Genomic DNA, 17,855 nt, shown 5'->3' on the forward strand with positions numbered 1-17,855 from the left:
TTGTTTTGTTAGAAAAAAATATCTATATATTCTCCATCACAAATTAGGGGAATATTTGTATAATTCTTATAACCCAATTTAACATGTGCTTTTTTTTTGTACAAAAAGTTGCGTGTATTTGTTAACCCATTTTTAGTCACATAGCAGCTTATATAATTAATCTTCAAAACCCAAAATTTCATCTCATATCATTCTTTCATCTCCATTTTCCACTATCACCGGCTAACTTTAAAATTGCTTCTGTCTATGGCTAAAAAGTGTTTTCCTGCCACAGCCACCGGCAACGAAAAGTCTAGTTTCGCAAAGACTTGCAACGTTTGAGTTCGTTTCTTACAGAGAAACGCGGTCTAAGAGATCTTTGAATAGACGAAATCATTGATGTCAAAGGTATAGATCTTGAATTGTTTTTTCTCTTAAGGTTTTTTTATGATTTCGACTGAATTTGACGTATAGTAGTTTTTATTAAGACATAAAACGAGTAGTGTTAACACATAAATAGTATTTCCAAAGCTAGTCAGGCAACAAGTGGCGCCGCTAGTTTTTATTTCTTTTTATAACAAAAGTAATTTTAAATTTATATTTATCTTTTCCAGAAAAACCTGAAATATCTTCTCCGGCGACTATTGATTTGTTAAGCAGCATGGAAAGTACGGTCCAGACGTCGTCAGTTAATAATCTTCCTCAATATGTTACCTTAGATTCCTTCTGTAACTCGGTTCCAGTGAACTAGTTGCAGCGACAGATTCCAAAACCGGACAAATGACAATTATCTATGGATCACAAATATTGGTGTTTGATTATGTATCGGCTGATAAAGCGAGAGATCTGGTACTGTTAGTAGCTTCCGGTAACAAAATTCCGAATCAAATTCAATTGGCTTCACCTTCAGCTTCTCCTCGTGACACTTTCGAATCAGAAGCGAATGAATTGGATTTACCAATTGAGAGACGGGCATCACTTCACAGGTTTTGGCAAAGAGAAAGGATAGAGCAGCTGAAAGAGCACCGTATCAGTTACATAATCCATTAGTGGCTGCTGCACCTTTGAGTCATAAGTTTGATCTCAACTTATAGTCAAATTTAAGTTATGTTTAGCCAAGGATAATCAGCTAATCTTTAGTTTCATGTAATATAAGTTATTATTTTTTTTAACCTGGAATGCTCATCATTTTTTAGGTCTATATATTTAGACCGGAATTTGTGGTTGATGAGTATTTTAGGTTGTTCTTTGTTTATTATTACTTCATAATGGTAGTGATTTTCTTTTTCTTTTATTGTCTTAATATTTTTATTGATGATTAAATATTTTATTAAATTGGATGCTACAGAAATAACAATAACTGACAAAGAAGGAATTTGATATCTTGTTGCCAAACAATTAATTTGTAAATGAATAATAATTTAAAAGTTGTTTTTCTAGTGTGCTAGGGAGGAACAAGGGGAGTCAAGGGTGTTTGTATAAAATTGTCAAAATAGATCAACCATATGTGGGCACATAAGTTGGTTAGACTCAGTTAGCCTAGATTTGAGCCGACACGAAAAAACATGAAAGACTGACATGGTAACACCATCTTGTGCTTTTGTTAAAGTGAAATCCTTATTTCTGCATTTAGACTGCAACCGTTTGCCCAATGTGTCTTTAATAAATGTATGGGGTTGGCATAAGTGTAGTCGTTCCTTCAGCTTCTAAGCTAGTTTGGTCCCTAACACTATGTTGGCAATCATTAGTTTTGGAAAAGAAAATTTCATGGCTATTTTGGAGATTTATTTTGTCAAAATGACTGTTTTAGATAATTTTAAGGATTGTCCCATGCTTTTCAATTGATGTAGGGAGTGCGCTTCGCGACGGCCAAACAATATTTATTTATCAACCTACCAAACAATATTTAACCGGTCAAACAATATTTTCGTTCACCAAATTAGACAAAACCTCTTAGGAAGAACAATTCACTACCTCCTTTTCTTATCTTTTCCAATAAAGAGTAGAGAATGTGTATCCGTCAAAAATAAAATCAAGCAGATGCTTTTTTTTTTCACCATCCTCCTTTTCTTATCTTTCCATCTTTATTTTACATAAACTATTATAAGTTCCTTTATTTTAGATACGTGGAGTAAGTATTAGTCCTATCGAATGGCATCATGAGTTCATGACTACACTTTAACTCGGCAGTGGATCGTGTGTGGATACCCTATGAGAAGTCAATCCATGCCCTTTGTATTGGATTTCATAAGTCTTCTTGATGTGAAACCATTCGTAAAAGAGTAATCTCGTTATGCATTAAAACCAATATTGTCCATTTTACCCACAAGAAATTTAAATATATGTTTTAGTTACTTGGATGGAGACTTAAGGTCGGCATCCTTGAATTGGCCCCCCACCAAGCAAGTTTAGCAGTGTGTTTCTTATCTTAACTGATATATCAAAATGGATTGGTGATATTTTTGGTCAAACATTACTTATGAATACATGATACCGCTTGTCCACAACCTACGTGGGAGTTGCCTTAATGTTGCACGATAAGTATTTGTCGTATCACTAAATGTATTGGGTGTTGTTTGCTAAATATCGTTCTTGTCACAACCACGACAAATCAGAGAACGTTCATTGACGATAACTAATGAGCCTACTAGAATGCTCATCTAGAATGTTATTTTCATAACTTTGACAGATCATCCGTAATTCGATGGGTCATCCATCGTAAAGCGCATTAGCCTAAGCCAATATAATACATGAGATCTTATCCTTGAAATTAGCTAAAATGGTCATTTTGATGTAATAAATCTCCAAAATAGCCATGAAGATTTTCTTTTCCAAAACTAGGGATTGCCAAAATAGTGTTAAGAGGCCAATGCATCTTAGAAGCTGAAGGAGCGACTGAACTTAAGTCGAAACACAATTCCCCGATACATTCATTAAAGAAAAATTGGGCACAATTGTAGCTAAACAACGAAGGAACGATTTCACTTTAGCCTAAGCGCAAAATGGCGGTGCCATTGTCAGCCTTTCATGTTTTTTTTTTCCTGTCGACTCAAATCTTGACTAATGGAGTCTAAACAACTTATGCCCCATATATGATTGACCTATTTTGACAATTTTATACAAACACCCTTGACTCCCCTTGTTCCTCCCTAGCATACCAGGAAAAACTAACTTTTAAATTATTATTCATTTACAAATTAATTGTTTGGCAACAAGATATCAAAATCCATTTTTTTTTTGGAACGACCAACTAAGTAACGCCGGATACTCCTTACGTGGCCCCCCATTGGCTAAAGGTAGCCCAAGCCGGCCACGAGTCCGGACGGACGAAGCCTCTAGCATCCAATCTAATAAAATATTTAATCATCAATAAAAATATTAAGACAATAAAAGAAAAAGAAAATCACTAACCATTAAATTTAAAAGTAATTGAAAAGAACAACCTGAGATACTCTTCAATCACAAATTCCGGTCTTAATATTTAGACCTAAAAAATTGATGAGCATTCCAGATTAAAAAAAAAACCACACTATATATTACATGAAACTAAAGATTAACTGATTATCCTTTGATAAACATAAAATTTGACTATAAGTTGAGATTCAAAGGTGCCGCAGCCACTGATGGATTATTATGCAACTGATAAGGTGCTCTTTCAGTTGCTCTATCCTTTCTCTTTGCCAAAAACCTGTGAACTGATGCCCGTCTCACAATTGGTAAATCCTATTCATTCGCTTCTTATTCAAAAGCGTCACGAGGAGATACTGAAGGTGAACCCAATTGTATTCGATTCTGAATTTTATTACCGGAAGCTGCTAGCACCAGATCTCTCGCTTTATCAGCCGATACGCAATCAAACACCAATACTTGTGATCCGTAGAAAATTGTCATTTGTCCGGTTTTGGAATTCGTCGCTGCAAGTTGTTCACTGGAACCCACTGAGTTATAGAAGGAATCTAAGGTAACATATTGAGGAAGATGATTAACTGACGACGTCTTGACTGTACTTTCCATACTGCTTAACAAATCAATAGTCGCCGGAGAAGATATTTCAGGTTTTCCTGGAACAAACAATATAATTTTTAAACGGCTTAGTTTTGTTATATATATATACTAGCGGCGCTGCTTGTTGCTGACACGCAAAAACCTAACTGAATTGAGAAAAAAACAATTCAAAATCTATACCTTTGACATCAATGCTTTCGTCTATTCGAAGATCTCTTTGACTGCATTTCGCTTTCAGAAACGAACACAAACGGTTGCAAGTCATCGCGAAACTAGAGTTTTCATTGCCCGTGGCGATGGCCAGAAAACACTTTTTAGCCATAGACAGAAGCAACTGAAAGGTATATTAGGAGAGTATTATTTTTTGTGATATGTCGTGGGGGGGGGGGGGGGGGAGTGTTATACATTAAGGGAAGGGAAATTCATGTGGCAAAGAAGTGGAGCGGGAAACACGGTCCTTCGCTCGTCACTTCGGGGAGGTGAGAGGGAGGGCAGGTCTATCTTACCAAGCAACCCTACCACTTGAACCTCTTGCACCCTTACATATACATGTGTATGCATTTGCCACGCATAACATATACACATAATATGAATGAAGCTCATATAGAAGTTGCATCGGCTTGTGGTGTCTGGTTACATGATCCACGAATCAAGCTTGGACTGAAACACTTGGAAACCAGGCAACATTCTTTCTCCTTTAGATCTTTGCAAATTGTGCATCCTTCAATAGTAAAGAGTTCTTGTGATTAATGTAAAATGGAGAGGCAATCGTGTGCGATAACGTGAAATAAACAATAAAGAACTAGGGGAGAGACTCATTTCATTCATATCTTCCACCGTGACCGGGTTTGCTTGATCTAGCACATGGAGGCCCCACGTCTCTTTGCTCCCCCCCCCCCCCCCCCTATTGGTTGGCTTAGGTAGAAGAAGGTGAAGGAAAACAGAGAGGGTTTTAGTTAGGTTTCTCATATAGTTTTTTTTAAAATTAATCATCATCATCGTACTCAGTATATCCCACCAATAGCAATGCTATGGTAGGGTCTGAGGAGGGTAAGATGTAGACAGCCTTACCTCTATCCCATAGGGATAGAAAAGCTGCTTCCGGTGAGACCCCCGGCTCGATAGTAGTTTTGCATCAAGCCTTGGACATAAGGCACATAGCACTCAATCATCGGGACACCGGCTGATCGGTGCATGTGCCCTTGTCTTTCGGCTATCAACGCCACCACATGATGCCTGATTAACCTTCCGCTACTTTTAACGTTATTTTCACGAGATTAGTAAAATAACGTCAAAATTAGTGCAATTTTACTTTTGCCCACCCGAGGGCTCACACATATATACATTATATGCGCGCACCGCAAGTAGGGCATAAATTATTTTTTATAATTTAATATTTATATTAATTAATGATATTATTATTTTTTGAAAAACTATTTTTTATACTTTTGCATTCAAATCCCCCCCCCCCCCCCCATTGATAATTATATTAATAGTCTTTCAAAAAAATAATTATATAATGCCATTATCATTAATTAAAATAAGACACTATTAATTAAAATAAAGTAAATAAAGAAACTAAATTTTTTTATATATAAAAAAACTGTATAGGAAACCTAACGAAAACCCATCTTTTTTTCCTCACCTTCTTCAACCTAAGCTAGTCGAGAGAGAGGTAGGAAGAGAGGGAACCAACAAGACATGGGGCCTTCGTGGACTGCACCAGGCAAACCGTGTCATGGTGGAAGATATGAATGAAATGAGTCTCTTCCCTAATTCTTTATTGTTTATTTCACGCTATTGCACAAGATTGCCTCTCCATTTTACATTAAGCACAAAAATTCTTAACTACTGAAGACCGGATGCATAATTTGCAAAGATCCAAAGGAGAAAGAATATTTTCTGGTTTCCAAGTGGTTCAGTCTAAACTTGATTCGTGGATTAGGCAACCAGACACCACAAGCCGGTGCAACTTCTATCTGAGCTTCATTCATATTGCTCCTCTTGTCCCTCTTTAATTGTTATGGTTTGAAAAACACAAAGTTCAAGATATATTGAACGATTATTTTTTTTTCCTTACCAAATGATAATAATGCCCTTGAAAATTAGGTCTATCAGTATTGTTTATTAATGCTACTTGTATGTGTTTAAGGGTAAACTTGGAAATTGACTAATAAATTTTGAAAGTCGACATTTGTAATGGAACAAATAAAAAATGAAATATGGACACTTTTAACGGTACAGAGGGAGTATGATTTTTTTTTCTGATTGTTAAACGTTTCGCTACATGTGTATAAGTTATGTGTAACAAATACATACACGTGTGCATGAGGTTCAAATGATAGGGTTGCTAAGATAGACCCGCACTCAGTGGCGGACCCAGGATTTTTCGCCAATGGGGTCCCATATTTTCGGTGTTCAAATTTTTCGGGTCGGTCGTTGTTCGGGTCAGGTCGAGGCGAAGAACATAATAAAAAACAATATCATAATAAAACTTTCTTTTCAATCATCACCACCTGAAAGGGTCATTGTAGGCCGGGTTGACACATAAACACTTTTTTTCCCTTTCTTTAACGCTTTTGAGATAGAACCTAGATCAACACTTTCATAAGCATGTGTTGAAAACCGTTAACTTAAACTAGTGAAAAATAAAACTAGTATTTTAAAAGTGTTTGGATGTTTCCAAAGAAAATTATGCATAAAGTTGAAAACAATGATATGTATTTTAGAGGTGTTTGAATGTTTTCAAAGTTATTATTGCAACATTAACAATCAAATGATTGATTAACACTAAAAATTAACACAAAAAAACAAAAACTAAGCCTTGAACCCATGACCTTTCAAAGGTAAAACAAGAGACTTTTTAGCAGACCACATCAACATTAATAGTATGGGTTCCAAGTATTAAATCTTATGAGGTCCACAAAAATTCTTAATATACCGCTTCTAATAAATTTTTAAAAAACATTGATGTCCCGGGTCCTCGGTCCACACTATGTGGGTCCGCCCCTGCGCACACTCCCTGTCAACTACCCAAAGCCACGAGCGAAGGACCGTGTTTCCCGCTCCGCTTATTTGCCACATGAGTTTCCCTTCCCTTAATGTATACCACTCCTTCCAACGGTTAACCGGTTTATAAAAACCGGTTATTAAAAAAAAACCGGTTTTTTCATTAACCGGTTTGAAAACCGGTTTTGGATCTAAAAGTAGTAACCGAAGTACAAACCGCCGGTTTGTAAACCGGTCAAACCGGTTTTTAAAAAACCGGTTTTTGTAAAAACCGGTTTCCGGTTTAAACCGGCAAACCGGTTCCCGAACCGGTTTTTTTGACCACCTCTACTCCTGACATGTCCCAAAAAATAATTCACATAAAATTGTTTTGTTAGAAAAAAATATCTATATATTCTCCACGAGTTAATAGCCATTTTCGTCCCTGTGATTTGCTACTTTCGCCACTTCAGTCCAAAGTTTGAAATTTTGTCAATTTAGTCCTTATAGTTTTAAACATTAGCCAATTACGTCCCCCCGTCTAACGGCATCCAACTATGCCGTTAGATTTAGGGGTATTATTGTCTTTCTCCTATTTATATTTAGTTAATGGTCAGTTTCGTCCCTGTAGTTTGATACTTTTGCTACTTCAGTCCAAAGTTTGAAATTTGTCAATTTTATGTTTAATTTATTCAGTTTTTTTTGTTTTTTTTTTGTTTTTGCTACTTCAGTCCATGATGGAATTCATTGGTAATTTGGTAAAGTGGTCAGGGTAATTCCCTAAAACCGAACTATATCGAAAAAACCAAAATCGTTTCTCTGATTAATGCATAATAGTTAGTGTTTAGAGATTAACATATCGTAGCAAACATTTGGGTCGAAATCAACATCAGGAGGTCGAATATCCCGTATTTCCATGTTTGCTCAAGAAATTAATGCACTAAATCGCATGTGTGTTCTTCAAATCGTGGTATTGTTCTTGAATTCGTCGGATTCAACCCTAGAATTGTAGTCGATATGAAGAATTCAAGAACACCACCACGATTTGAAGAACACACATGCGATCTAGTGTATCGATTTCTTGAGCAAACATGGAAATGCGGGATATTTGACCTCCTGATGTGATTTCGACCAAGATGTTTGCTACAATATGTTAATCTCTAAACCGTAACTATTATGCATTAACCAAAGAAACGATTTTAGTTTTATCGGTATAGTACGGTTTTAGGGAATTACCTTGACCACTTTACCAATGAATTCCACCATGAGGGAGAGTTTAGAAAATGTCTAGAAACTAAATACGAGGGGGGTATGATTATTGTTATCGACAGAGTAAACGTAAACCTGTTTTGGTCGATGCTTGATGGTTTTGGGCTTGGCTTATGCTCTTAAAGGCTATAGACAAAAAAAAAGAAAAAAAAGCTGAATAAATTAAACATAAAATTGAAAAATTTTCAAATTTTGGACTGAAGTAGCAAAAGTATCAAACCACAGGGACGAAACTAGCCATTAACTAAACATAAATAGAAGAAAGACAAAAATACCCCTTAAACTAACGGCATAGTTGGATGCCGTTAGACTAGAGGACGTAATTGGCTAATGTTTAAAACTATAAGGACTAAATTGACAAAATTTCAAACTTTGAACTGAAGTGGCGAAAGTAGCAAACCACAGGGACGAAAATGGACATTAACTCTATTCTCCACCATAAATTAGGGGCATAATTTTATAATTCTTTTAGCCCAATTTAGCACGTGCCTTTTTTGGTACAAAAAGTTGCGTGCATTTGTTAACCCATTTTTAATCACATAGCAGCATCTTATATATAATAAATCTTCAAATAGATGAAAACATCTTATATATAATAAATCTTCTAAGAGATCTTCGAATAGATGAAAACATTGATGTCAAAGGTATAGATTTTGAATTGTTTTTTTCTCAATTCAGTTAGGTTTTTGCGTCATTTCGACTGAATTTGATGTATAGTAGTTTTTTTTGTAAGACATAAAACAAACAGTGTTTACACATAAATAGTATTTCCAAGGCCGGTCAGCAACAAGTAGCTTTGCTAGTTTTTTTTTATATATATATAGCAACACTAAGTCGTTTAAAAATTATATTTCTTTGTTCTAGGAAAACGTGAAAGATCTTCTCCGGCGACTATTGATTTGTTAAGCAGCATGGAAAGTACGATCCAGACAGTCGAGACGTCAGTTAATCATCTTCCTCAATATGTTACCTTAGATTCCTTCTATAACTCAGTGGGCTCCAGTGAACAAGTTGCAGCAACGAATTCCAAAACCGGACAAATGACAATTTTCTATGGCTCACAATTATTGGTGTTTGATTGTGTATCGGCTGATAAAGCGAGAGATCTGGTGTTAGCAGCTTCCAGTAATAAAATTCAGAATCGAATTCAATCGGCTGCACCATCAGCTTCTCCTTGTGACGCTTTCAAATCAGAAGCGAATGAATCAGATTTACCAATTGCGAGACGGGCATCAGTTCACAGGTTTTGGCAAAGAGAAAGGATAGAGCAACTGAAAGAGCACCTTATCAGTTACATAATAATCCATTACTGGCTGCTGCACCTTTGAATCATAAGTTTGATCTCAACTTATAATAAGTGAATCTTTAGTTTCATGTAATACAGTTTTTTTTTTTTTTTTTTTTTTAATTCTGGAATGCTCATCATTTTTTTAGGTCTTAATATTAAGACCAGAATTTGTGGTTGATGAGTATTTAAGGTTGTTCTTGTTTATTACTTTTTACTGATACTTATTAGTTATTAGTGGGTTACTGATTTTTTTTTTTCTTTTCTTTTATTTTTTCCTCTTGATGTTTTAGTTAATAATAAAATACATTAAACTGCATGTTAATAAAAACAACAATAATTGACAAAGAAAGAATATGATAGCTTGTTGCCAAACAATTAAATTTGTAAATGAATAATTTAGAAGTTGTTTGCCTGGTATGCAAGTGAGGAACATGGAGAGTCAAGAGTTAATCATCAAAATTTATGATTATATATATATATATATATATACAGTGAAAGGATATAATACACTAATGGTTTATCGTACATTACGTACGCGAGTATATTGAACGTAGATCGTAACTATTTACAATATGATATAGTAACTTAACATAAGGGTAGAATTGTCTTTTAACATCCTTTAAAAATTTAACGCCAACGCCGCTACTAAATTTAGAAACGGTTTCTATTATATCCTGTTTCCATAAACCGTTTTTGTTGAGTAATTGAGATCCATAAACCGAAAGCCGCCCTTTAATCGCCGACACCGGCGCCATTCCGCTCGCCGGCGCCATCAACACATTAAAATTTGAGCCAATTGATCGGTTAATCTTTGAAATCGATTCAATTAATCATCAATTTGAAGCTTCAATCGATCAATTTGGAGTTCTGGATGATGGGTTTTTGACATTGAACGTTTAAGATTTGAACGTATTAGCAGAAAGCAGTAGCAGCAGAAAGTATTAGCAGTAATACGTATTAGTAAAATGTAATAGCAGAACAGTGGATGCTAGAGAACCATTTGATTCCGGATATGAAGTTCGATCAATCTTCTCATTCTGAATATTCTTTATATTGTGAATATTCTCCTTGTTGATTGATCTTGGGTTTGGAGATGGTGGCGGGATGTTGAATGTGGATTTAAGGGGTTGGAGAGGGCCGCGGGTGGGTTTCGGCCGAGGGAGGTGGGTTTCGGTGATCGGAGATTGAATGGACAACATTATTGATGGGGTTTTGTGATTCAGATGAATGGGAGTGTGAGTTTGTGTGTAAGGGTGAGATTTGAATTTGAAAGCATGGAAGCGGGACTAACGGCTATGTTGTGTCTTGTTTTTTTCTTTTTAATTATGTGATGAGCCCACTGGATCGACCTGATAATTTAAGATTCATTTTTAAGGGTGGTTAGAAGAACGTATAAGTAGAACGTATTAGGAAATATGAATACGTATTAGAAGAACGTATAAGCAGAACGTATTAGGGTTTGAGGTTTTATTTGCAGGTAACGAACATTTTTAAGGTTATATAACTCAATTAGTTTGATATCGACTTGCAAATTAGTTTAATACCGATCGACGGTTGAATTATATTGATATGGATGGACGCTCGATGAATCAATTGATGAATTTGGAAGAACAGGGATTTGGGGGAATTGAAGAATAGATTTGGAGAGTATAGTTGGACGTTCTGGACGGAAATACCCTTTTGATAACTGGTATATCGTGGCGTATAATTGTATTTAAAAATTTAATCGCGTATAATTGTACGTTCTGGATACTCGCGTACGTAATGTACGATAGTGTATTAGCGTACGTTAACCGCCCTATATATATATATATATATAGGAGAAGTATAGTTTGAAAACCCTCTTGAGTTGAGAAAACCCATGAAAACCCTATGTAACATCCTTTTTTTTGTTACATTTAATACAAAACATCGAAAACATAAAATAAAATGTTTTTTATATTTTTTTATATTTTTTTAGTAATTTTTATATATGTTTTTAGGAGAGAGAAAACATAAATAAACTTTTACATTTTTTATTAACTTTAATTATGGACCATAAGATTTAATCTTTAATTAAAAACATGTGGTTGAGAATGGATTTTTAGAGTTTTCACAACTCAAATGAGTTTTTATTCTAGCCTAACCATATATATATATGAATTTGTGTTTTATCTCAATGACATGAGTTAGACCCTTAAGTTGTAATTGTTAGATAAAGAAACTTACGATGATATGTTCGATTAAAAAGTATGGTTATATACTTATATCACCACTGAGTTTGATTTTATTCTCATGAATCCATTTACTCATATATATCGGTTTTCTTCTTTTTCTAAAATGAACTAAGTATGTAGATCTAAAACTCTGACATTTATAATGATATATGGATATAAAGTTGACGCGTTAAAGTTTCTCACGTGTGTTATCGCAAAGATGTAAAATCTTATCATATATGAACACCCCATATAAATGTATAACAAAGTCAAAAAATTAGTGTTTCATAACTCTCTATTATTATCTATAAGGCCTAGATAATCTATATGAATTAATCGATATACCCATTAACAAATACATCCTTGTCAGAAGCACCCTTATATGACCTTGTCGCGAAGCTGTGAGCTCCAATGCAACTACAGCTTCTACTTACCGCTACTGCTTTTGCTTCAGCTACTATTTTTGATAACACGTGGCTAGGGGTGTTCAAAATACCCGAACTCGATTAACCCGACTCGACCCGAACCCTAATAAGCTTATTAGGGTCGGGTTAAACATTATCAAAAAGTATTAATCGGGTTATTCGGTAATAGGGTCAGGTTTCGGGTTCGTTTTTGGAAAAAAATCGGGTTTCGGGTTAACCCGAATAACCCGATTAGTGGTGTTTGTTTGTGTTCATTTAAGTATCTTCATTTGTGTTCGTTTATATTTGTTTGTGTTCATTTACGCATGTACATATATGTTCATTTACGTTCGTTTATGTTCGCGAACTGTTCATTTAAATTTTAAATGAATGAATATAAACGAACATGAACATGTTCGTTTATTAAACGAACGAACATGAACACAAATATTTGTTCGATTAAGTGTTCGAGTGTGTTTAAAGTTAAATGAACGAAGATAAACATGCCCTTGTACGTGATCGTTTGTAAGGGTGTTCACGGTCCGGTTTTAACGGTTTTTAGGACAAACCGTGAGCCAAACGTTAATAAAAAACAAAAACTGAACCGTTAAGATAGGAAACTGAACCAAACTGAACCGTTACTAACCGTTTGGTTTCACGGTTTGGGTATATGTATAAAAAAAGTACGGAACAAATTATATTAGTTACAAAAATTCCTTTATTGCATACCATCATGCTACAAAGGATCTGCTCAAGTTTTGAGGTGTTGTCTAAAGTGAACATATGGGTTCTTAAAAATTAACAATAATCAACTAGATCTACTGATAATAGATATGCAATAAATCAGCTTCAATCTTAATCTGATAACAAATAGAATTGGAAATTTTAATACCATAAGCACATCTCATTATAGTAGTATAGTTTAAGCAAGTTAATAGTCATAGCCAAGTTTTACTTTTATTAAGCCTAACACAAAACATAAATAATTAACTATATGTGTAGTATAATATATATATATTTAAAAAAATAAGGTATATTCATCTTACGGTCTGACCTGGTTATACGGTTTGAAAATTTTAAAACTGTAAACCAAACCGTTCTTTGCGGTTTGAAATTTTTGAAACCAACCGACCGAAAGTTAATAAGAAAGCCCGACCATGATACTAAACAAATGATCGGTTTAAACAGTTTCAAACTGAAGCATCGAACCATGAACATCCCTAATCATTTGGTTTATCTACAGTCCTATATGCAATAATAAGATAAATATTGTAGTCCACTAGTTACCAACACAAAAATCAACTTAAAAATATATAGCAACCCGATTAACCCGACCCGAATAACCCGAACCCGACAAACCCGAACCTTAATAGGGTCCGGTCGCGGGTTAGATTATTTTTTTTCACAACCCGACTAACCTGACCCGATTAAACCGAAACCCGATCGGATTGACCCGATTAACACCCCAACACGTGGCTATATTATTATAGATTATAATATTTCTTTAATATAATTGTTGCTTTCTTTTTTACCATTTACTTAAATCTAATCTTAACAAAAACAAAACAAAAAAAACATAAAAAAAAGTTCTTTAAATACTAAATTTTATATTTTAGATCATAATATTTCATATTTATTTTTGGTAGGTATGTGTAATTAAACATTTGGCCAATGACACAGAAAGAACATCTGGCCATGCCAATATTGTCACGCATTTGGAATGAAAACGCTAAAAAGAAATAGTGGTTCCTATAGGGGTGCAAACGAGCTCGGCTTGTTTAATTTACACAGAGCTCGAGCTCGGTTCAATTACAATTAATTAGTTAATTTTTGTATATATATAATTTCTTTCATATATATTTTTTTCAATTTTATTTATATATAAATGTTATTTAGTTATTTTTTCATAAAATTGTGTGTGTGTATATATATATATATTAATTACTAATTATAATATATATGTTTTAAAAGTTATATAAATGACATGATCGTTTAGGTTTGTGAGCCGGCTCGGCTCGAGTTTGTTTATTAAACAAGCTTACTTTTAAGCTCGAGCTCAGGCTCGGGCTCGTTTGAGCTTGGCTTGATTATGCTTTTTCACGAGACGATCTCGAGTAGTTTGCGAGCGACTTGGCTCGTTTGCACCCCTAGGTCATCTAACATGGCACGTTGTAACTTAAGTTCTTTAAAAGCGTAGCGACAACTGTATTTTTTAGAACACTTGATGTTAACAACGTAGTGCATTTGTAAGTATTGTCCATCCATTTAGAATATGAAAGTTTATCTGTACATCAACGTACTTTATGTTTATGTATAATCAAATTTTTTAGTACTTTTTACTAATATGTGAATTTTTATACCTAATGTTCTTGCTTGTCAGTTAATTATGTTATATTGTTATTTTAACGGTAAACACACACTCGCTAAACCTTGCTCCTAAAGTATATCTGATGCTTGCTCCGTGGGACTCGAATCTACGTCCTTTTGATAAAGATAAACACCTGATGGCGCTGATGCCACTATACATAGAAGCCATCAACGCCTGTTATTTATGTAGTTAATTACCTTTTACATATTCATTATTTTCTTAAACTTCACAAGAAAGACCATTATTTTGCTAATATTCTTCATCGTGAATAGTATTCAAGTGTTGTCAAATAATGCGTGGCTCATTATGTTAATCTAGAACCTCGTACACAAGCAAATGACCCACGTGTTTTTTCCCCTAAAAAGAACGGGCCTGATCGACTTAATATTTGTCAACTTAAATGCACAACTTTTCCAATGACGTACAAATATGAAAATGAGATGGCTTGATATTTACCGGTCTTGATCCAACATATTAACATGCAAATATATTCTAAGGTTTTTCTTAATCTTGACTAGGGGTGTAAACAAACGAGTCGAGTTGAGCCCACCTAAAGTCAAGAATGGCTCATTTACTTACACGTATATGATCGTTCTTTTGTCGTGTAACTATATTTTTCGCATATATTTATTTTCTTTTTTAAACCGATCTATACATTTATAGACTTATTTTTGTGCTTAGAAAATTATATTTTGATGTGAAGTGTAAAAAGAATCATTTAATAAAATTCTCCCTTTAACAATATTTCTCCAGTGACAAATAATATGGTGTATGTTTGATATTTTATGTCTTTACCTCTGGACTGTGGACCTCTGGACTGTGGTTCACTGGTTCGTGGTGGAACACAAATAATAATGCAAAAATATGAATCCGCAAACCCGTACACTAATAAATAGTCCATGCCTGTTTCCTAAAGAGTTGTAACCTGTACGGCTTGATATTTGGCTATTTGCCAATTTAATTGCATAACCTTTTTAAACAAATAAAAGATGGTATAAAAAATAAGCTCGACTTAGACATGTGCCAATCTTGACCAGGTATCTTGACATGTTGGGTCTTAACAGCATCTACAATAACAAACCTTTACAAAAACCACGTCAGCTCATTTGGCCGTAAGAGGGTCTTAACAACATCCATAATAACTGACATTTCCAAACTTTACTTAAACCTCTTATTTTCTTTCATAGCAACATTCCCTCATAAATCCTAATAAAAATTATTAAACTTATATGCGTGTGTGTGTGAGGGAGAGAGAGAGAGGGGAGGGGGCGCACTCTCTCACCCCCTAAGGTTTGTAGCTCTCGTCCATGTACATGGGCGCCACAATGGTCCATCCATCCCTTGTCCACATCCTAACCACATCAGCCGGACCTCGGCCAGCTTGATGTTTAATGATCATGAACTGATATATTACATGTCAAGATACCGAGTACATATATATACGGAGATAAGTTTTTCTTTTAGCTTTATTTTTTGTTATTTCTTAACATGATTCATAAAGTCATCTAAATACTTTGTGAACTAGTCAAAATAAGTTTGAATTTTGATTGATACCCGTGACTGCATATATTCATTATTAGAATTCAGAGAAAAAAATCAATGGGACAATGAAAAGGAAAAAGTTAAATGCAGAATACGTTGACAATGGCCATAACACATTAACATCGATCAATAATATGGTAAAATGACAGCTCATATTATATTATTGTTTATTTATTTTTAAATATATTTAATGTTTTAAACATTTTTGAAATAAACGAAATATTATTAACTAATATAAGCATTAGTCCGTTTCACACATAAAATCGAGTGATAGACATCCCGTAAAAAATTAGTGACTCATGAAAAATGTTTTTGGCTTTGTCACTGCACGGAACATCATTTTATTAATATCATGATTCAACACTTGGCATCCAACACATGTAATTCATATTATTTCTTCGCCTACAAAATATGGCACACGATCTATCCCAACAAACCTCGATTGCTTCCTCTCCGCTAGTAATGCCCACTCCTTCATTGTTGCACATCTCTCTCTCTCTCCCCCTCTCTCATTATGAGTATTATACTTTGACCACCAATTTTTCAACTTTTGTCACAATATATTTTTTTGACGATATCACCGACTGAGAATCCAACATGTATTCATTGCAAGCATCATCTCACATCTGAACCAATGAACCACACGCCTTACAACCATTGTTTTTGGACTATTATGAGTCAAACTTATGTTGGATATTCTATGATTTCGAGCACTCAATAGCCATTGTCCCCATGGATTCCGCCGTAGACATATGTCATCTTCCGGTCCTCCAGACTCCAAGCTGGGATTACGAATGGAAAGTTTTCTCTCAATCTCAAACCCTAGTCTGGGAGGACAAAATCCCCTAACTCTTTTCTAATTTTACGTTTTATTTCTTTATTTCAATTTCATAGCTCTCTCTTTCTCTCTCTCTCTCTCTCTCACCGGGAGTATTAAACTTTGGCCACCAAACTTTCAACTTTTGTCGCGATATTTTTTTTTGATGGTATCATGACGAACAAAACTTGTACGAATTAAGAATATGCAATGTACCCGTTGCAACACGCCCGCTTGAAGTAGCTACAGAGAGAGGGTATGAATCCTTGTTTTCGACGAGGTAACTGACAGATGTGTTAGGAATCCTTCGCGAATCAAGTTCGATCCGCCACAATGCATGGAATCTCTAACGTGTATACTATTTTTAAATATTGAGATATAGTTACATTTCATAAGTTTTATGTATTGTATTATCAAAGTGTAGAAGGATCCCTCAAAATTTTTATAACCAATAGAAATGTAATGAAACACTTGTATGCTAGTTTACTTTTCTTCATTTGAAAACCCATCCAACTTACAAACATATACCAAAAGTTAATCACGCAGTTATAACTTTTTCAACGCTGACACCCTGATCTAACGTTGAGGAGCGAGAGAGACGAAAAGGAAGCATGTGGAGTGCATCCGAAATTTCACACTAAAAATCATACTTCAGGATGTGTTCTGCAAGAAAAAAAGAGAACAGTGAGTTCATGACATCGCGTTACGGATGCTAAACGTAAACGCGAAATCAAAAAGTTAAAAGGACAAAACTTTCCTTTTACAAAAGGGTAACTACCAATAATGTTACTTTGTTAAAAATATCTAGCTTCATTTGGTACTCTCTGTATCCCGTCATTTTTATTTTCCCGAGGGCAATTGTTCTCTCAATCTTAATAATAATAATAATAAATTATTATTCAATTCACTAGATTGAAACCCTAACCCCCAAATTCACCAAATTATCCAATCCAATCTACCTCGATCATTTCATTTCATCACAATATTAATAATAATAATA

General features: G+C 34.6%; 1 protein-coding gene and 2 pseudogenes across 2 annotated transcripts; 2 read left to right on the forward strand and 1 right to left on the reverse strand.

Moving 5' to 3' along the window:
* Positions 1-246: 246 nt before the first annotated feature.
* LOC143535384 (protein TIFY 10c-like) lies at positions 247-1,073 on the forward strand (annotated as a pseudogene).
* Positions 1,074-3,567: 2,494 nt separating this feature from the next.
* On the reverse strand, positions 3,568-4,306 carry LOC143535385 (protein TIFY 10B-like). The gene is made up of 3 exons (XM_077029654.1): positions 4,165-4,306; positions 3,745-4,040; positions 3,568-3,702 (listed from the first exon to the last, which is right to left on the reverse strand). Exons 1-3 carry the CDS (start codon positions 4,304-4,306, stop codon positions 3,568-3,570), a joined length of 573 nt encoding a protein of 190 aa, XP_076885769.1.
* A 266-nt stretch (positions 4,307-4,572) lies between these two features.
* Positions 4,573-9,595, forward strand: LOC143535386 (protein TIFY 10c-like; annotated as a pseudogene). The gene is made up of 3 exons (XR_013135708.1): positions 4,573-4,664; positions 8,851-8,885; positions 9,106-9,595. The product of XR_013135708.1 is annotated as a protein TIFY 10c-like (transcript).
* Positions 9,596-17,855: the final 8,260 nt, after the last annotated feature.

The sequence above is a fragment of the Bidens hawaiensis genome, unplaced genomic scaffold (assembly GCF_021521415.1).
Source record: "Bidens hawaiensis isolate Kalapana, Puna unplaced genomic scaffold, B.hawaiensis_p1.1 tig00010467_1, whole genome shotgun sequence".
NCBI classification, from domain to species: domain Eukaryota; kingdom Viridiplantae; phylum Streptophyta; class Magnoliopsida; order Asterales; family Asteraceae; genus Bidens; species Bidens hawaiensis.